Source organism: Ranitomeya variabilis, chromosome 2, assembly GCF_051348905.1.
Source record: "Ranitomeya variabilis isolate aRanVar5 chromosome 2, aRanVar5.hap1, whole genome shotgun sequence".
In the NCBI taxonomy this organism is placed as follows: domain Eukaryota; kingdom Metazoa; phylum Chordata; class Amphibia; order Anura; family Dendrobatidae; genus Ranitomeya; species Ranitomeya variabilis.
In genome coordinates, this window is record NC_135233.1 from 182,738,639 (window position 1) to 182,761,105 (window position 22,467).

General features: G+C 43.3%; 1 protein-coding gene across 1 annotated transcript in view; it reads left to right on the forward strand.

The window, feature by feature from the left end:
- The window catches only part of THBS2 (thrombospondin 2), a 471,688-nt gene that overhangs the window by 251,535 nt on the left and 197,686 nt on the right, over window positions 1-22,467 (forward strand). Inside the window, exons 11-13 of the mRNA XM_077283271.1 lie at window positions 6,536-6,663; window positions 6,747-6,899; window positions 7,437-7,655. Coding sequence (XP_077139386.1) covers window positions 6,536-6,663; window positions 6,747-6,899; window positions 7,437-7,655 — 500 coding nt within the window. The remainder of the gene's footprint in view (window positions 1-6,535; window positions 6,664-6,746; window positions 6,900-7,436; window positions 7,656-22,467) is intronic.

The following is a 22,467-nucleotide window of genomic DNA, read 5'->3' on the forward strand; positions in this document are numbered from 1 at the left end:
AAGCGAAGACATCGCTGGATCGCTGTCACACACAACGATCCAGCGATGTCAGCGGGTGATCAAGCGACGAAAGAAAGTTCCAAACGATCTGCTACGACGTACGATTATCAGCAGGGTGTCTGATCGCAGTAGCGTGTCAGACACAGCGATATCATAACGATATCGCTAGAACGTCACGAATCGTAACGTCGTAGCGATGGAAATTTCAATGTGTGACGGTACCCTAGGGATGGGAATGATTCGGAGCTTTCAGCAGGACAGGCATGCATCCACAAATACTGATTTACACTAGCGCATAGCCGAGTGGCCATGCAAACCTTTTATACCTGCAGCTCTTCAGGACCTTCCTGGTGGACCAATAGAAGCTGCTACAGGACCTAAGCGTGTGACCTCCGACCTCCAATGAGAGATCTTCCCTTGGGCATGCTCAGAAGGAGAAAAGCAGGACTTAGTCCCAGGGACGCCTGCTCGCAGCTGAACAGTATTGGTTATAATGGCTGAGCCTGGAAGGTCAGCAGTAACCAAATGCGCAGCATCTGTCCGAGCCAGGCACTGGGACCAACATCTCCGCTGAGCAAGCTTCACTGCGGCTGGAGGAGAATGGGAAACCGCAGCTGACATGGTTCAAGATTCCCCTTGTGCAGCGGCGGGACCTTGACACCTAACACTCCCTTTCTTGGCACGAGCCTCTCATTCAAGTGAACCGATGTCAGCTGAAGTCGCCTCCAAGGGAATTCTCCAGCTTAGAGAAGCATAGGAATTGACCTGGAGGCAACTTCAGCTGAAGGTGGCTCATTTGAATGAGAGTCTAATATCAAAAAAGGGAGTTTTTCTCCCTCTTAGTATATGCCTTGTTAATCGTTTTTTACAGCGTACACTCTCTGCAATGCATACATATCCACATTCAGGGGCGGACACTGACAGCTTGGGGCCCCTGTGCAAAAAAATGTGTTTGGGCCCCCCTCCTTTTATGGTGATCAAGCTACAGATATACGGTATATATATATATATATATATATATATATATATATATATATATATATATATATATATATTTGCTAGTCTCCTCTCATTATATATATTGCTGCCCCTTATTACATAGTTCCCTCTTGTTATATACAGCACCATCCCTTACATATCGGATTCTCGTTATTTTTGTTATTTATAGCTCCCTGTTATTTATTATATGTTGTCCTCTCTTGTTACATATAAACTGAAATGACAGCTGATGGAGCATGGGAAAGCTTCTTTTGTGATGGATGAGGCTGACGGACTGGTCTTCTGGTCAGATGCTGCTCCATCAGCTGTCATTTTACCTTCTACATGAGAAGATTCTATGTAATAAAGAGAGGGCTCTGTGAATAACAAAAATAATGAGAATACTCAATGTAAGGGATGGTGCTGTAGATGACAAGAGATGGTAATATGTAATAAAAGACGTCACTCCACATAACAGGACACTATATAATGATGGAAGGTGCTCCCCATAACAGCATCCTTTTGTACTGACTGCTCGTCGGCTTTTCCCAGCAGTCAGTTGCAGTGAGGAGGCAGGAGACACGGTTGACTGAGATCGGCCATACTTGCCGGGCCTGTCATCCTGCCTGTTCCTGAACGACTCCCGGGAAAATCCTGGGGGGTGTGTCCAGGGATCCCCGCTCCTGCTTCATAAAGTGAGTGGCAGCATCAAGTAGGAGGAGAGGAAGGGGCCCCTTCCAACATATTCTGCAGAGTGCATGCCCATCTCTGACTGCAAAAGACTCAGGTACGGGACCCCTTCTTCTGCTCTTAGTGTAGATGCTGCCGCTGGCTCTATCAGAGACCAAGACAGTTCAGCAGCTAATCGAGCCCCCTCTCCTTCGGGGCCCCTGTGCATCTGCATCGGCTGTATGTCCGCCCCTATCTACATTACTGCTGCATAAACTGTACATGTACACTCAGCTATGCTGTATTTACACATTCACAGCTTTGCTACATACACTCACAGCTCTTCTCCAAACACAGCAGTGCTGCAAAAACACATAGATTTGCTACATACACACATACAATTCAGCTAAATCAACATACACACAACTCTCCTATATTAGCACACATACATCTCAGCCACATCAATGCACACAGTTCATCTACATGATCAAACACCCACGCGACACACATACGTGCATACGTATGCATACATATGCATATACTACCATATTTTTAAGTGACTGATCACATAACCTTAAGGCTATGTGCACACGCTACGGATTTTGCTGTGTATCCGCAGCGGTTTTAACGCTGCAAATTCGCAGCTGTTTTCCATTAGTTTACAGTACCAGTACCTATGGAACCTACAGTCCAGTACCTATGGAAAACAAAATCCGCAGTGCACATGCTGCGGAAAATACCGTGCAGAAACGCTGCGTTGTTTATTCCGCAGCATGTCAATTCTTTGTGCGGATTCCGCTGCAGTTTACACCTGCTCAATAATAGGAATCCGCAGGAATAAAACCACAGGTGGAATCCGCACAAAAACCGCGGTAATTCCGCAGTAAATCCACAGGTAATCCGCAGTGCAGTTTACCTGGGGATTTACAAAAGCAGGTACGGAAAAATCCGCTGAGATCCCACCTACGTGTGCTTGCAGCGCCCCCACTGCCGCAGGGCCGAGGGGTACCCGGTACCGGGCCTCTGAGTCTCTGGTCTGGGATTGTCACGGTGGCTAGACCCGGCCCGTGACCCTGCTGAGGGGCGTACAATAAAGGTAGAGGTGTAGGAGGGTGTTATCGTGCTGTGCAGTGCAGGTAGCAGTAAATAACGAGGACACCAGGTTGCAGTCTCTTTACCTCTTTACTGAAGGTCTCACAGTCCTCAGTCCGAAGTACGGTTAACCAGGCTACGCAAGTCCGGCCGGTCCGATGGCACCTCCAGAGTTCCCTTTGCAGGTGGAAATCTGTGCCTACCTTCTAGCGCTTGTGTGTTGTGGTCCTCCCCTGCTGCGCTTACGGGATAGTCCCCACAACTGTTGTGTCTGTTTCTCGTGTTCCCTCACAACTCGATTCTGATGTTCTTCTTCTTCGTCCTCCGAGATGATATGGCTAGGACGCACCCGTATGACGGGTAGGCTCGGAGCTCTTCCGGGACCCTAGAGTCGCCCCTCTCCAGATGTTGCCCCATATGTCTTCGTAGGTGATTTGGGTGAGACAGCCAGCCTATAACTCACTGCCCTGCCATAGGTTTGAAGTAATGCCTAGAGCTCTATACTTCCTCCGCGTTCCGGCCACCGGTTATTTGCGCCTCAATAGGATGTTGCCTCGTCTTACAGCACGACTCCTACTGGTATTTCTCCTTGTTGCGTTGATCTCGTTTCTCACTCAGCACAATAAACCTCGCTTCTTGTCCTTTCTTGGGGTACCGCCGCTATATCGTGCAGGCGCGGTCCCGTAACGTTCTCTCTGGTTGCTAGGCCTCTGTCAGGATCCCACCCCTGACAGGGACCCTTCCGAATCTTCCCCTACAACACCCTCTGCCACAAGGTGTTGCCTGGTTCCATCCCAGTCAGCTTTCTAGTCTAACTTCCTGCCTAACCCCCAGTTTTACCAGACTGTGAGGAGTGGCCTAATACATAGAACCCTTAGCTCCCCCTGGAGGCCAGACTGTGAAATGTATTGGTGTATGTGATACCTGGTCAGATGAACTCCTTCAGTGCCATCAGACGTACCATAGCCCCCCTTAGTGGCGGAGCAACAGTACTGCAACGACCAGGACTCTGGGGCGCTGCATGTGCACATACCCTAAACATCCTTCAGCTAGTTAAGGCAGTGCAGATTTAGTGATGTTTAGTGTGTGAAGGTTCTGATAGCTTTTTCTTCTGCCCTGCATCGATCAGACTGATCAGTGTCAGACAGAAGGAGAAAGAACTTTTGTTTACATATGTTGTGGTAAACTTGAGTTGCATTAAGTGTCAGACTACAATCCTTTTTCTTCAAAAAAGCAGTTTGTTAATATACTTACCTCTTCTCATTCACTTGAGTTTTGTACTTCTGGGGTTGAGATATAAACTCAAGTGTGTTCCGTAGGTCACTTTTACAATGTATTCGTTCTGACTTACATTGTAAAACGACTTCCAGCTCACATATTAGGGTATGTGCACACGTTGCAGATTTCCGGCAGATCTGCAGCTTTTCTTTCTGCACAGAAACGCTGCAGATCCGCAAGTGATTTACAGTATAATGTAAATCAATGGCCAAAAAAAATGCTGTGCTAATGGTGCAGAAAAATCTGCACGGAAAACGCAGCAGATTCAAAAAAGGACCATGTCAATTCTTTTTGCAGATCTGGTGCGTTTCTGCACCCATTCCATAATAGAAATCTGCAGGGGTAAAAAAAAGGAAGAAATCTGCACAAAAATCTGCAAAGTGTGCACATACCAAAAAAAAGGGCAGATTCTGACCTGCGTTTTCTGCCAAGAAATGCAGAATCTGCACAGGAAATTCCACAGTCAAATCTGCAACGTGTGCGTATAACCTAAAGCTCAATGTGATCCGGTATGTCAGAACAGAAGTCCCGTAAGTGAGAAGAGGACTGCAGGTTAGCTGCAAACCTGGGAAGACTGTGGCTGGTGAATATATTACCACTAGTGTTGAGCATTCCGATACTACAAATATCGGGTATCGTCCGATATTCGCTGTATCGGAATTCCGATACTGAGTTCTGATACTTTTACAATATCGAATACCGGAATTGGAAGTTCCCATAATGCAATGAGCCAGTTGAGGATCCTAAGAAGTGTGGGCACATCCTGTTAGGCATGTTAGCCATGTTAACTAATGGCATGACTGTGATTGGCTGCTGAAATGATGTCATGATGCGCTATAATGGAGTGTGGGCGGTGCATGGGCGGAGACTGTGTGTCTGTGTGTGCGGGCGGGGTCTGTGCGTGACCGTGAGGGGTCTGAGCGGGCCTGACGGGGGTCTGTGTGGGCCTGACGGGGGTCTGTGTGGGCCTGACGGGGGTCTGTACGGGCCTGATGGGGGTCTGTACGGGCCTGACGGGGGTCTGTACGGGCCTGCCGGGGGTCTGTGCGGGCTGACGGGAGTCTGTGCAGGCCTGCCGGGGGGTCTGTGCGGGCCTCTCGGGGGTTGTGTGTGTGTGTGCAGGCATCGTCCAATGGGACTACAAGTCCCATCGGGCTATGCCTGCTACAATGACAGTGATTGACACATTAGCCAATGATGGAACAGTAGTAGTCCCATCATACGGCTAATGAGTGGAATGTAAAAAAAACAAAGCACAAACATACATACTACATACAACATACTACATACATACAATATACATACAAAATACATACAACATACTACATACATACAACATACATACAACATACATACTACATACATACAACATACATACAACATACATACAACATACTACATACATACATACTACATACATACTACATGCATACTACATATATACAACATACATAAATACATACAACATACATACTGCATACATACTACATACATACAACATACATACATACAACATACATACATACTACATACATACATACAACATACATACTACATACATACAACATACATACTACATACATACAACATACATACTACATACATACAACATACTACATACATACATACTACATACATACAACATACTACATACATACAACATACATACAACATACATACTGCATACATACTACATACATACATACTACATACATACTACATAAATACTACATACATACAACATACTACATGCATACTACATACATACAACATACTACATACATACAACATACATACATACTACATACATATATACAACATATATACTACATACAATACATTCATACATTACATACAATACATACATATAGACATACAGTACATATAACATACATTACATACTCACCATCACTTGTCACTTTGATCCCCGAAGCCAGTGTCATCTGTAAAAAATATTAAAATAACAAACAAACAATGTACTCCCTGATCCGCAGAAATCCACAAGTGTCCAACGACGATCTCCCATAGAGAACAGCAGCATCAGCTGATGCGACCGCTCTCTATGGGCTCCAGGAATACGTTGTATGTATGTAGTATGTATATAGTAGGTATGTAGTATGTATGTAGTATGTATGTAGTATGTTGTATGTATGTAGTATGTAGTATGTATGTATGTTGTATGTATTGGTATGTTGTATGTATGTAGTATGTATGTTGTATGTATGTTGTATGTATGTAGTATGTTGTATGTATGTATGTAGTATGTATGTAGTATGTAGTATGTATGTATGTATGGAGCTGGAATGCCTACCTTCGTATTTTCCTAGTCTACGTTTGATCCTGACGGAGTTCCGTGCACCTGGGGCAGTCAGTGAGCTGGCTAGGGCCCATATTCAAACCCAAATTCTTTTTCTTATAAATTTGTTTAAAACCAGCATAAAATGTTGGACTGCTAAATATAAATAGAAGTAATATGGAAATATTGTTGACTGACATTTTGTTAATTTTATTTAAACAGATGGATGCCTATCTAATCCTTGTTTTCCTGGGGCAGAGTGCAGTAGCTATCCTGATGGATCCTGGTCATGTGGAACTTGCCCTGTTGGATATCTTGGTAATGGAACATTTTGTGAGGATCTTGATGAGGTATAACAAAACACACTTGTTTTGAATGTAAGTGATAGATTTTTTTTATTTGCGTTTTTAAAGAAATGTATTTTTATCTCCAGTGTGCATTGGTTTCTGATGCCTGCTTCAGATTAGGCGGTGTCCATCGCTGCATGAACACTGATCCTGGTTTCCATTGCCTACCATGCCCGCCACGCTATAAGGGCAGTCAGCCATTTGGTGTTGGATTAGAGGTTGCTAAAAAAGACAAGCAAGTAAGTTTTTTAGAATGCTATTCATATTGGGACTAGAGGTCCAAGGTTAGTCTAATTACAAGATGTGAGCTCAAAATGTGTTATGTATTCTGATACTTGTGCGTTGTAAAACAAAATTTTGTCTCCAACTTTTATTTTTCTGCTAACCATTTATTACAATAAAAGGCGGTGTAGCAAAGCTTTCATTTGAAGGTCAGTTTGTCTTGTTTTTGATAGTAGACTCACAGTAATTAATCTCTACACCGTGTTTTGAAATTCATTCGAAGAATGCTAATGAGTACGGTACCTGTCAAAACAATTTCAAGTTCTACCTATTGCGATGGAGAGTGACAGGTCTGCAATGGAATGTGTAATGCTTGTTGGAGGAGGAAGCAGGAATGTGAACAGTTTAAGAAGCCTAATTTAGTTAGCATTTTTTATAACTACGATTTAGCCAGTGGAAAAATTGTATTGCTGCATTGTCTGAAAAAAAAATCCTCATTATATACTTTTTACTGGAAAAATAATACAAATTAATACTAATATATCTATCTGCAGGAATGTGAACCAATAAACCCATGTAAAGACCAAACTCACAATTGCCATAAGAATGCTGAATGTATTTACATTGGCCACTTTAGCGAACCTGCTTTCAAATGCGAATGTCAAACTGGATATGCGGGTGATGGCATAATATGTGGGGAAGATACTGACTTGGATGGATGGCCTAATACTAATCTTATTTGTGCTGCCAATGCTACTTATCATTGTACCAAGGTAAGAACAATATGTAATAATATCCATAAGTTTATTTAAAATAAATGAGAAGAAGCTAAGAATTAGTTCTGGGCCTTTATAATAAAAACCTAGTCTACCTAATGTGTTTTTAGTTCTACATTTTAAGCCTACGGAACTGTAAGTCTCTTGTCATATTCTCATAGAGTGGCTGAATCTGTCTGATAGCTTTAAACTCATAGCAGAAATAGGTGATTGTTTCCCAAGTTAGATAATTTAGTTAAAAAGTAAAAAAATGCATATGACAAGGAGATTATACATTTTGGGGATCAACAGATTATATACATTGGGATAACCGTGGTCAAAGAATAAGAGCTTAGGCTCAAAGCATGATTATATAGAATTTGGTTTAACCACAGTTGCTCTAACACTTTTAGATCAATCTGAAGTTAGCTTTTTGGTCTTCTTGTCAAAGCCTGTTTTCACCCTCCATGATCAGGACATTTTTTCAATTCTAACCAGTGGGACTTTATGTGGTAATAACTCTGGAATGTTTTAACATATCCAGGAGATTCTGAGATTGTTTTCTGCTGACACATTGTGCTTCAAGACAGTAGTAAACTTAGGTTGATTTGATTTGTGTTTTTCAATGAAAATATCTAAAACTTGGTGGTAAATTTGAAAAATTGGACTTTTCGAACTTTAAATTTTTATCCCTTTTAAATCATTGCCGACGTATCAAGTACTGGTTTATGCCGGCTCCTTGACTTTGGTACGGACTCACCAATAGCATAGCTACCAGGGGGCAGAGGGTGCGGTTGCCCCGGGCCCACCGCTCACGGGGGTCCACCCGGAGCTACACTACCCTTATATTATATGAGCGTGCACAGCCCGCCGATATAGTTAAACTATGTGGTAGAGCAGAGAGACATGATCTCCCTGCACTACTGCGGGCAGTGGCCGGGGAGAGGCAGAGGAGCATATGCCCCCTGGGACGCTGCGTGCCAGCGCTGTACCTGTCACAGCTGCCTCCAGTACACTGCAGACACATCCATATTGCACGCTGTGTGAGTGTGCCTGCTGCAGAGAAGTCAGGACGCATAGCTGCTGCTTCAGTCCGGAGAGGAGCAGGACTGGACACAGTGGTGCTGTAAGTAACAGCTCAGACTTCTGCCAGTACCTACAGTACATGAGGTGTCTGCACTCACTGTGCAGGGAGGAGGTAGCAGGACGCTGCTCCTCTCCCAATAAGCCCCGGCAGGATTCTTGTTCTGTGTCTGCAGTCTCTATCTGAGGCACAGTAGATTTATGGCTGTTGCTTGAACTTTTGCACAGATCGGGTCACCATCGTCAGTGCTAATCGCCCGAGCATCACACGATTTGTAAAAGACTTCCAAGCAGCTGCCATAAATCTCCTGGTGCCTCAGATAGAGACTGACAATACTAATCGGTCTTGTCAGTCTGCAGACCGCACCTTGAAAAAGTGAAGCAAAACGCACGGCGGTGGCGGCGTGGCGCGTGTCCTGAGTTAACACAGCATGGGTAAGCAGGTTTAACTTTGGGGAGATTCAGGTTCCGTTGATAGATGTGCGCACTTCATTAGTTTTGGAATATACTCTTCTCTACCCTATTCCTTTCCCATGAATTTACTAGCACTATGCACTTTATTCTGTATACATCTGTGGTTGTCAGGACATTTACAGCCATTTCTTACCTGATCCTGTAACTCAATTTTTGATGTTTTCATATATTTATTTGATTTACATATTGTGATTTGTAATAACTGCATGTTCAATAAATTCATTTTTTTTTTATGTGGACTTAGTACTCGCAATTTCTTTTTGGTTTGCAGTTGTATTCAGGAATGTCCTTATAATGTGTTTGCCTGAGATGTAACCACATGGTTATTAGTCTCTTTGGCATATTTTTACTTATGATGTCCTATATGGGTCATATTTATTTATTTGGCATATATAGTTGGAGCACCCCGTCAGGGCAAGGGGGTACTCGGTACCGAGTCCAGTCGGCTCAAAGGGGGATGTCACGGTGGCTGACCCGGTCCATGGCCCTGGGACGTCCGTATAAAAGGGAAAGGTCTTTAAAGGGATAGAGTTTATGTCCGTGATGCCACCCGTGGTATTCGGTCAGGGTGACCGACGCTGCTTTAAGGGGTCCGCTGGGGTGATGTTATGGCAGCTAGATGGTATACCTTCCCACAGGTGAAGTATATCCCCAGAGCTTCCCAGTGTGTAAGTGGTGGTATTATGAGAGGCGCAGAGAAGAACGAGGACACAAGGTTGCAGTCTCTTTACCTTTACTGAAGACTTCAGCATCCACAATCCAGAGCACCGGACCGCAGGGTAGGTAGAGTCTGGCCGGTCCTGAGGCAAGTCCAGAGTCCCCTTGTCCAGGTGGAAATCAATAGCCTTCCCTTGCGCTGTAGTGGTGTAGTCACTTACTGCATAAGCTTCAAATAAGGTCCTCACAGATGTGGTGTTTCTCTCTCTGTCCCCCTTAGTCGGATAGGACAAAACCCGTATGACTGGTGACTTGAGCCTGTTTATAGGGTCTCTTAGATAACCCGGCTCTGTGGGGTGTCACCGTGCCTCCTGGGTGTAGGTGCGGACAGGTAACGTAAAGTTCAGCTGTCCTGCCGGTCTCTGAAGTAAGGCATAGAGGTCCTTGCTACCTCGGTGTCCCGACTACCGGTGTTCTGCTCCTCAGAAGGAGGCAGCCAGTTCGGAGCTGGTCCCCTCCTGGTATCCTCTCCTTTGCTTTGACTACCTTCACGCTTGCTGCAATACAATTCTGCCTTCAAAATGTCTCTTTCTGGGAGCTGCAGCTCTGAGGGCATGCACAGCTCCGTGGACCCTCTGTCCTCCTCAGACGGATGTCTGGAACTGACTCCTGTCTGGAACTAACTAACTCTCCCTACAGACTACCATTTATATATATATGGGGAGTCACCTAGTAAATAGGATCAGAAGCTCCCCCTGGTGGCCTGGAGTGTGATTGTGTTGCATGTTTGTGATACCTGGATGCAGTTATCCTTCCTTGCCTCTGGACATAGCATCACTCTCCCCGGGAGGAAAGCAATACCACTGTGATGACCAGGCCTCTGGGGCGCCACACTTTATATATATATATATATATATATATATATATATATATATATATATATATATATATATTACACACACACAGACACTGGTCTGGTAGGACCCCAACCCCAGCTATAGGATATATTATATACTATCCTGTAGCCGCGGTCAGGGTCCTGTCAGATCAGTGTCTGTCTGTGTCAGTACATCCAAGGTAGTAAACACGAAAACCCCATTATAAAACCTTTTATTGAAAAAAAAAATGGCCGCCGCGATCTCCATCTGCGCACGCGCAGCATCCCGCGGCCATTTTCCTGAAGCCCCGGGCAGCAGAGCGCTCCATCTGAGCACGCGCGGCCACAGGAAGATGGCCGCCCCCACCGATCACCAGGGGAATAGCGCAGATCGCGCTCTTTTCCCTCCCCTGTGCAGTGGATTCTGGACTTGGGCATGCGCAAACCACTACGCCACCAACGGAAAAATAAGCAAGATCTGGGGGAAGACACCACGCCCATCTGACCAGACCAGCCTGATTGACAGGCGAAAACGGCTACTTTGGTAACATATTTCGGCAGCATAGGTGGGGAATCGGGGTCCACAAAATACACTATTGTAATGCACAGCTCAGGCCCTATTTAACAGTATTTTTATCTCATACGGAAAAAACGGGGTGACAGGTTCCCTTTAACGTGTATATGACACTTTAGGTTTCTCATTAACTTTGCTGGCATTAGGTTTTGTCACAAATCCATGCCGAAAAAACGCAACAAAAACGCACCAAATCTGTAATGTGTGCACAGCCCAAATTTTTTTTTTTAGGCTTATATAGCAACGAACTGTACCCAAGAAAATGTTATACCCTATAGATAAGCAATATATTATACCGATACATTTTGAGGCTTATATAGCAACAAATTCTATCCAGAAATAATTAAGGGTATGTACACACGTTGCATATTTGCCTGTGGAATTTTCTGTTCACATTCTGCATCTCTTAGCAGAAACGCAGGTAAAAATCCGTGCAGATTTGATGCGTTTATGCAGATTTTCATGCGTTTTTTTCATACGGATTTGTATGCGTTTTTGTAAGCTAACCAAAGATCTATTATTTAACCAAAAAAAAAAGAATTGTGATGTCATTTCTTGTCCAACCTCTTCATTTACATACGCCATTGAAGAATACGGTTTACACACACAGAAAGGTAGATATATCTATAGATAGATAGATCTATAGATAATAGATAGATAGATAGATCTATCTATAGATCTATCTATTATCTATATCTGTCTACTATCTATCTAAAGATATAGCTATCTATCTATTACACAGGTCAACAAAAAAAAATTTTTTTTCTGGTGTCCAAAATATTTTAATGTATTTGGGGTATTTTTGGGGTGCTGATTCTGAATATGCTATCAGTTTTGCCAGATTGGCTCAAGTTTTTGACATTTTTGGTATCTTATTTATAGCACTTGTTGGTAAATGCGACGCATCATCTCATTAATTTCTTTGGATTAGTACTTGAACTGAGCAGTTCTCAATATAGTTTTGTGTTAATTAGTGTTCTAAAAGTTTGTTCATAGCTTGATTTTTGCACTAACTTTATGTTGTTGTCTGTTTTCCAGTGAAAAGCATGAACTCATCAAGAAGAAGTTGTCTTAACGATCCAGACTCATTCTGTTACATTTGTGGTGAATACACACTGCCAAAACATAGAAGAAACATAACAGACTTCGTAAAAAAAGTGTATTTTGCCTATTTTGGGGTTATGCTTGGGGACCAAGACAAGTTTTGGGCACCACACATAGTGTGCAAAGCATGTATCGAATTATTACGAAAATGGAGCAAAGGACAAAGAAAAAGCTTCAAATTTGGTGTTCCAATGGTGTGGAGAGAGCCAAAAAATCATCATGATGACTGTTATTTCTGTGCAGTGCAAGTGCAAGGATTCAATAAGCATAAGAAACGAAAATGGGAGTAACATGGAATCTGCAAGAAGGCCTGTCCCTCATTGTGAAGATGTGCCTGTACCTGTGTTTACCATAAATAACAGTCATCATGATGATTTTTTGGCTCTCTCCACACCATTGGAACACCAAATTTGAAGCTTTTTCTTTGTCCTTTGCTCCATTTTCGTAATAATTCGATACATGCTTTGCACACTATGTGTGGTGCCCAAAACTTGTCTTGGTCCCCAAGCATAACCCCAAAATAGGCAAAATACACTTTTTTTACGAAGTCTGTTATGTTTCTTCTATGTTTTGGCAGTGTGTATTCACCACAAATGTAACAGAATGAGTCTGGATCGTTAAGACAACTTCTTCTTGATGAGTTCATGCTTTTCACTGGAAAACAGACAACAACATAAAGTTAGTGCAAAAATCAAGCTATGAACAAACTTTTAGAACACTAATTAACACAAAACTATATTGAGAACTGCTCAGTTCAAGTACTAATCCAAAGAAATTAATGAGATGATGCGTCGCATTTACCAACAAGTGCTATAAATAAGATACCAAAAATCTCAAAAACTTGAGCCAATCTGGCAAAACTGATGACATATTCAGAATCAGCACCCCAAAAATACCCTAAATTCGATGAAATATCTTTGGCACCAAAAATGCTGTTGACCAGTGTTATCTATAGATCTATCTATTATCTATCTATAGATCTATCTATAGATATATCCATCTATATATAGATACTGTATATCTATCTATTTATCTATCTATTATATATTTATCTAAAATATATAGCTAGTATGTTATATACTACGTCGGTTGTGTTATATACTACGTCACTGTGAAATATAGTACGTAGCCTGTGCTATATACTACCTACATATTCTAGAATACCCAATACGTTAGAATCGGGCCACCATCTAGTACATATATATAAAGAATGTTAAAGGTAGGCCTCTAAAAATTCTTAATGAGGGCATCATCAACACCCTCAAAAAATTAATAGCAAGGGTAGCATGATCATTAACTTGCTGATATGGTGGTGGTGGAAGAGGACTAAACAAAAAAAAAGATGAAATCGTGTACCCATGTTCATGGGAATAGATCAGAAAAAATAAAAAAGCACTAGATTTGAGTTTATGTTCCGCTGCTGCAATCTATTGATGTTGAGAAGTCTGAGCCAATCCAGCCATTGTTCATTTTGATAAGAGTCAGCATTTTCATTTGCACCTATCAGTTATAAGACCCCCGGCGGCACTATAAACCCACTCTGACAGGGCAAGCCAGGAACTCTAACGCCTAGAGAGACAGTTCATTCTACGTATCTAGCGTGGAGACCTAATAGTTGTAAGGCACAGAGGAATCACAGAGGACGCTGGTATTGTCTGCAAGGCACTCCTTCAGCATCTTCCAAAACTTTTCCCTCCTTGTCAGAGTACTCCATACATCAGGGCCTGGGCGCTGGGAGGGTCTGACAAAACTGTCCCAGACCTTTGACAGTGTTCCCCTGCCTCTGTTGCATCTGGTGTGTGTCTACCTCTTCTCCACTACTTGGTTGTCCAAGGAACTGTAACCTCTGCCGCCAGCGTTGTCAGATGGGAATTATTTTAATAATTTTTCAACAAGGGCCTTCTGGTAATGCAATATTTTATTAAATCTCTCTGCCATGAGAAGGAGAAATGTAAAAACCACAAGCAAGATGGCTACGGCATTACAGTGACTGTCAGGCAATTCCCACATGTTTATTGGCTGTTTAAAAAGAGCCAAATATGTGAGGCGGGGACTCGAGCTCCCGTTCGAGCATTCAAAAATACTCATCGAGTAACGAGCATGAAGTGCACACTGATGCTCGAGCGAGTAACGAGTAATGACGAGCATGCTCGCTCATTACTAATTACCGATTATCACAGAGAACGTTCACTCATCCCTACCCTTCAGGGTCTTTACAGGAATTAATGCAGACTAGAAGAAAGAAATGAAAAATTATTTTTTTTAACCAAATTGGTGCTTTAGCCATAAATCCTTCATTTTCACTAGGGTAAAAAGAAAAAGTTGGACCTCATAATTTGAAATTTCCTTTCAGTACACTGATACCCAATATATTTGGGCACAGCACAGCTCAGAATGGAAACAGCACCATATTGTAAATCAGATTTTGCTTAAATGTGTTACAGGTGCTATGTCACATTGGCAGAGCCCCGGAATTGCCAGAATAGCAGAACCCTTCCATAAGGGTTTACAAACTATACCCCTCAATGAATTCATCTAGAGGTACAGTAAGCATATTTACACCTCATGTGTTTCACAACATTATATACCATTGGGCGGAAATGAATTGTGCTGTGTTTAAATTTTGGGGGTTTTGTTTCATTTTTTGAACTTTGTATAAATAGGTCTCCCTCTTTTTGGGCTGTCCATTTTGTTTATATAGCTTTGCACAGACGGGTAGCTGCACAGTTTGGACCCAGTCCTTCTCTGCCCTTTCATATTTGGACATCTGCTGACACATAGTGAAGTGAACTGCAAGAGCTAGGTGCTGTTCGATTTGGATATTATACACCATGCCGTGATAGGATGTTTTACTTATTTTTGATCAAAAAAGTGTTAACTGAGTACGCTAATTTTTACATGTACTATTACTATTCACTTACTTATTACAGGGTATTTGCTCATTTTGTTCTTATCTTGGGTTCCACCCCATAAATTACTTATGCTCTCCTTTCCTATAGTAATCCCAAACATGCGGACGCTAACTGCGGTTTAGGCACACTGTGGGGCACAGAAGGGTGGAGGGCATTTGTGTCTGGGAGAACAAATTACAATGTATTTCTTATGGGGGCATGGGACAGGAGAGGTGAGCAATGGCACTATTCTGTGCTATTTTGTGCTACCGATAACCAGGGTTGGACTTGGTGGCTGGGACCCACCAGGAGAAACTCGAGGGGCCCACCCTACAGCTATATGCAAATATCTGTCAGTCGTTATCCCCATTATAGTGGAGCATCGGCTGTAAAAGACAGGTGGCTCCTGCACATCAACTCTGTACTCCCATAACTGCGATGTATAATTATAGTAGTTTACATAAATGGGGTTCTTTGGTTAAAATAAGTTATCACCGATCCGTGGGCTCCACAGGATAGATGATCGCTTAGGTCCATCCATTGGAAACAGCACCGATCGGAAGAATGAGGACGTTTTATCATTGATAGGACACTTATCCCCATTTTAAAATGGAGCGGCAGGTGGGATCTCTGACCACAGCTCCATTCATTCTCTTTGGGGCTTCTAGAAAAAAACAAGTGCAGCCACTGAGGGAATAAATGGATCAGTAGACAAGTCATACATGCCGCTCAAGTATAATGGGGATAAAAAAGTTCCACATTTTGCTGAATGGGTCCAAGTAGTCAGACCCCCACCAATCAATACGGTATCACTTATCCTGTGGATAGGTGATTACTTTTTTCCACAGGAAGCCTCCTGTGAGTGCATCTCTGCCGCTGTGTACCAAGTATTTAATCTCTAATGGAAATAAATAATCTTCTCCTAATTAATATCAGAGAGAATAAATGACCACCATACACAACACAATCCCCTATGCCAAGACCAGTACTACCACATACGAGGAAGAAATACCACCACAACATGACCAGACCACATGGTGACCGAATAATATTACATACAAGGAACAAATACAGCCACACCATGACCAGACCACATATTACCAACACATAGTGATCGAATAATATGACATATTACCAGCATATAGGGACCAAATAATACCACATGCAAGAAGAAATACTGCCACACCGTGACCAGACCACAAATTACCACCACTTTGTGACTGAATAGTATACTACTGATTATGAATACAAACCACAATACTAACAACACTGTTATTACCACTAGTGACATTATACACAGTATCTCTGTATATTGTGTCAGTTTACAGGTAATACAGTGATCACCAGTGACATACACAGGAGCTCTGTATATAATGTCAGTGTACAGGTAATACAGTGACCAGAAGTGACATTATACACAGAAGCTCTGTATATAGTGTCAGCGTAGAGGTAATACAGTGATCACCAGTGATATACACAGCAGCTCTGTCTATAGTGACATTATACACAGTACCTCTGTATATTGTGTCACTGTACAGGTAATACAGTGATCAACAGTGACATACACAGGAGCCCTGAATATAGTGACACTGTACAGGTAATACAGTGATCACCGGCGACATTATACACAGGAGCTCTGTATATAATGTCAGTGTACAGGTAATACAGTGACCACCAGTGACACTATACACAGGAGCTCTGTATATAGTGTCAGTGTACAGGTAATACAGTGATCACCGGTGACATTACACACAGGAGCTCTGTATATAGTGTCAGTGTATAGGTAATACAGGGATCACCAGTGACATTATACAAAGGAGGTCTGTGTATAGTGTCAGTGCATAGGTAATACAGGGATCACCAGTTATATTATGCACAAGAGCTCCGTACACAGTATATAGTGTATATTGTGTGTGTACATGTAATACACTGGCTCACCAGTGACGTCTGTAGTTGAAGTCCTTCATCTTCTGTTTTCTTCTTCAACCAGCACAGACCGCCGTCACTTCTTCCAGCCAGGACTCGTCTCTGCAAAAAATAACACACAGTAATCACTAGCTGGTCACTTCCAGAGCACTTTGCCCTCTTTTTCCATGACTTCTACACTACAGGAAATGCCAAAATGCCTGAAGTCCAGTGTCAAGTACCCACAGTCAGTGATGGTGTGGGGTGCCATGTCAGCTGCTGGTGTTGGTCCACTGTGTTTCATCAAGGGCAGGGTCAATGCAGCTAGCTATCAGGAGATTTTGGAGCACTTCATGCTTCCCTCGGCTGAAATGCTTTATGGAGATGAAGATTTCATTTTTCAGCACAACCTGGCACCTGCTCACAGTGCCAAAACCACTGGTAAATGGTTTACTGACCATGGTATTACTGTGCTCAATTGGCCTGCCAACTCTCCTGACCTGAACCCCATAGAGAATCTGTGGGATATTGTGAAGAGAAAGTTGAGAGACGCAAGACCCAACACTCTGGATGAGCTTAAGGCCGCTATTGAAGCATCCTGGGCCTCCATAACATCTCAGCAGTGTCACAGGCTGATTGCCTCCATGCCACGCCGCATTGAAGCAGTCATTTCTGCCAAAGGATTCCCGACCAAGTATTGAGTGCATAACTGAACATTATTATTTGATGGTTTTTTTGTTTGGTATTAAAAAACACTTTTATTTGATTGGTCGGGTGAAATATGCTAATTTATTGAGACAGGTTTTTTGGGTTATCAGGAGTTGTATGCCAAAATCATCAGTATTAAAACAATAAAAGACCTGACAAATTTCAGTTGGTGGATAATGAATCTATAGTATATGAAAGTTTAATTGTAATCATTACATTATGGTAAATAATGAAATTTAACACTATATGCTAATTTTTTGAGAAGGACCTGTATGTTAGATGAAGAAGAGAAGCACGTAGTGCCGCCCTGCTCAGTAACAGGACCTCTCTCTTGTTCCCGCCTTTCCAAACCATTTCCTAAAAAGTAAACTGTATTACAGTAGTAATAATGTCCCTAATTGACCCTAAAGAAATTATATTCCCCACGTGTCACCATAAACTAGTATAGCATGTTCCTCATCCTGGCCCTCGAACAGTAATTAGGTCCCTCATCCTGGCCCCCTTTATTTAATAATCTTGCCCAGTCTGGCCCCCTATATTTTATAATATGCCCCAGCCTGGCCCCTTTATTTTATAATATGCCCCAGCCTAGCCCCCTATGTCCCTTGTCCAGCCTGGCCCCCAGATATCCATCCCGCTTCCCCAGCCCTCATATGTCCCTTGTCCTGCCCCACCATATATCTCTCCTGGACCCCCATATATCCTTCCTGTTCCCTTGTCCTGACTCCCCCATATATTCATCCTGTCCCCCCATATATATGCATCCTGCCCCCTCATATATATGCTTCCTGGTCTCTTGTCCTGCCCCCCCATATATCCATCATGGCACCACATATATGCAACCTGACCCCCCCCCCTATATATCCATCCTGGCCCCTTGTCCTGCCCTCTCCCGCATAAATATATGGCCATCCATATATATGCATCCTTGCTGTACTATATATATGCATCCTGGCTCCCCATATATCCATCCTGATCCCTTGTCCTGCCCCTCCCCCATATATCCATCCTGGCCCCCCATATATGCATTCTGGCCACTTCATATATCTGTTCTGCCCCCCCATATATCCGTCCTAGCCGCCCCATATATATGCATCCTGGCTCGCCATATATATGCAACCTGGCCCCCCATATATATGCATCCTGGTCTCTTGTCCTGCCTCCCCCATTAATCCATCCTTGCCCCCTATATAGATGCATCCTGGCTCCCCCATATGTCCATCCCCTTGTGTATCCATCCTGGTCCCTTGCCCTGCCACCCCCATATATCCATCCTGGCCCCCCATATGTATCCATCCTGGTCCATTGTCCTGCTCCCCCATATATCCATACTGTGCCCCCATGTCTCCATCCTGCCCTCCATATGTATCCATGCAGCCCCTTGTCCTGTCCCCCATATCTCCATCCTGGCCCTTCATATGTATCCATCCGGCCCCTTGTCCTGCCTGCACCGCATATCTCCATCCTGGCCCCCCATATGTAACCATCCTGCCCCCCATGTGTATCTATCCTGACCCCCTGTGTGTATCCATCTTGGCCCCCCATGTGTATCTCTCCTGCCACCCATGTGTATCCATCCGGGCCTCTTGTCCTGCCCCTGGCCCCCCATGTGTATCCTTCTGGGCCGCTTGTCCTGCCCATGGCCCTCCATATGTGTATTTATCCTGGCCTCCCGCATGTGTATCCATCCTGGCTCCACGTATGTATATGCATCCTGGTCCCCTGTATGTGTATCCATCCTGCCCCCTATGTGTATCCATCCTGCCCCCTATGTGTATCCATCCTGCCCCCATGTGTATCCATCCTGCCCCCCATGTGTATCCATCCTGGCCCCCCATATGTGTATCCATCCTGCCCCCCATGTGTATACATCCTGCCCCCATGTATATCCATCCTGCCCCCATGTGTATCCATCCTGCCCCCCATGTGTATCCATCCTGCCCCCCATGTGTATCCATCCTGGCCCCCCATATGTGTATCCATCCTGCCCCCCATGTGTATACATCCTGCCCCCATGTATATCCATCCTGCCCCCCATGTGTATTCATCCTGCCCCCCACTGTGTAGCCATCCTGGCCACTCGTATGTGTATCCAACATGGCCCCCTGTATGTGTATCCATCCTGACCCCTTGTCCTGTCCCTGGCCCGCATGTGTATCCATCCTGGCCCCCCGTATATGTATCCATCCTGGCCCCCGTATGTGTATCCATCCTACCCCCCATGTGTATCCATCCTGCCCCCCATATGTATCCATCCTGCCTCCCCATGTGTATCCGTCCTGGGCCCCCGTATGTGTATCCATCCTGCCCCCCCATATGAGAGAGAAAGGGAGAGAAGAAAAAAAAACCTCCTACCCGTCTGCGCTCCTGGTGGCGTCCTCCTCCTCTCCAGGTCCGGCGCGCTCATAGTTAAATGGCCACCGATATAGCAGAAGCCGGCAGTGAATGTGTGCGGCTGTCGCATGTGGAGTATGACACTGACGTCATATGCCGGTGACGACGAGCACAAATGGCCATTGGAGGCGGCGCATGCGCAGATTGAGATCTCAACACCGAAATATCATCTCCCGAGATCTTGGCTCCTGGGGTCTCAATTGCGCATTCACCACCTCCTGCGGCTATTGTGTTGGAGTCTACCGCATTAGAAAGTATGGGAGGTGCGGGGCTCCAGGCTGTCACAAAATGTCAGCGGAGCCCCCGAACCACTGAACTCCTCATGTTACCAGCCTGGGGCCCGCAGCCATGGCCCAACTTCAGCTGCCACTGAACACCCGTCCTATTAGCCTGGAGCCATCAGAATTTCCTGCGTCCGCCAGCAGCGATCCTGCCACCTGGGACACTGTTCTACCACTGCTACCCTCTAGGTAAGCTACTTCAAAAGCGGATTATAAAATGCACTATTTTATTAAAAAAAAACATTTTTTTTTCTGTTTTCCTCCCCAAAATTTTGGATGCGTCCTGTAAACCGGTACGTCTTTTAATCCACAAAATACGGTATTTTTCTGCCAGAAAAGTCTTGTGATGGCTCGTTTTTTTGCTAGATAAGTTGCAGTTTTTATTGGTAATATTTTTGGGCACATAACATTTCTAACTTTCTGTTCCGAATTTTAGGAGGCAGGATGAGCAAAAAATAGCAATTCAGGAATTGTTTTTTTACACTATTCACCGTGTAGTAAAAGTGATAAGACAGCTTTATTCTTAGTGATGGGGCGATTAAATTTTTTTTAAAGTTTTGCTTATGTTTTATAAAAAAAAATACCACCACATTCTGAGCGATAGCTTTTTTATTTTTCTGCTAACAGAGTTGAGTAGGGGCTTGTTTTTTGTGTGACTAATAAGATTTTTGATCATGTTATATTCGTTTTGTTCAGATGTATGATGAAAAAAGTAGTTTTTGTTACATTTTTTTTATTTTTGTAGGAGTTAACAGTGTGAAAGTTTTTTCAGATCAGGTCATTTTTGCAGTACCACATAGATGTACTTTTTTGCTTTTACATAAATATGTGTATTTATTGGTATAACTTTTTTTTAGGATTCCTTTTGTTTTTTATTTGTGGGTATTTTCAAAGATTTTTTTTTTTTTTTAAATTCACTTGTTTTACTTAGTCTATCCATGGGGCATCAACTTTTAATTTTCTGATCAATGCTCCAATGCACTGAATACACATATTGCAATGCATTAGAGCAGGCGGTGTGGCGCTGACAGAATACCCCTTTAAACTTGTTTCTGGCAGAGTATGACACATCTGGAAGTCATTATTTGACTTGCGGCTCCAATGACATCTATCTGCTCCCTGTGGTTGAGTCTATAGGGTGGGAGATTGAGTCCCCGCCTTCTCACAATCCTGTAAATGTGATTGCTATTGATCATGACTCTGGCTGTTTCAGCTGGAGCTGGGCTGGGCTGTCAATTAAAGGGAATCTGTCACCACATTTGACCTATCTAAACTATTATCCCTCTTACCCCCCCCTTCCCAAGGGTGGTTTGCACATTAATAACCATGCCAATTTTTACAATTCTGACCACTGCCACTTTATGTGATTATGACTCTGGAACACATCAATGGATCCCAGTGATTCTGAGATTTTTTTTCATGACATAATAGTTGGCCTGTGCGAAATTTTCACACATTGGTTGTGGGGGGCACAGGCAATTTCAGGAAAATCAAGCTGGTCAAATGATAATGTATTTAATGAGATGATAAACACAAAGAGGTATTTATATATGTAGATTGGTAATACAATAAATTGGTTTGATAAGTAAAGGCTAAAAAAATGTCTTGAGGTTGTGGTGCCACCTGCAGGTTATTGTTTTTTTTCTGCAGGTTTCTGAAAATGAATGTTTAAACTGTATTTAGTGATCAAATCAGGAATGTGTGGTTTGTTTGTGTCTTTTCTTGCTGAAGGGGGCAAGTTTATCTTTCAAATGGTGTATTATTTGTGTGTGGGGCAAAGTAATCACCAAAAAAGCAGTACATGTTTACAAATGTGCTTGCATATGTGACTCACCTGCAGTGAAGTGTGCAATCCTCGAGTTTGCCTGAAATACGCTGGGCA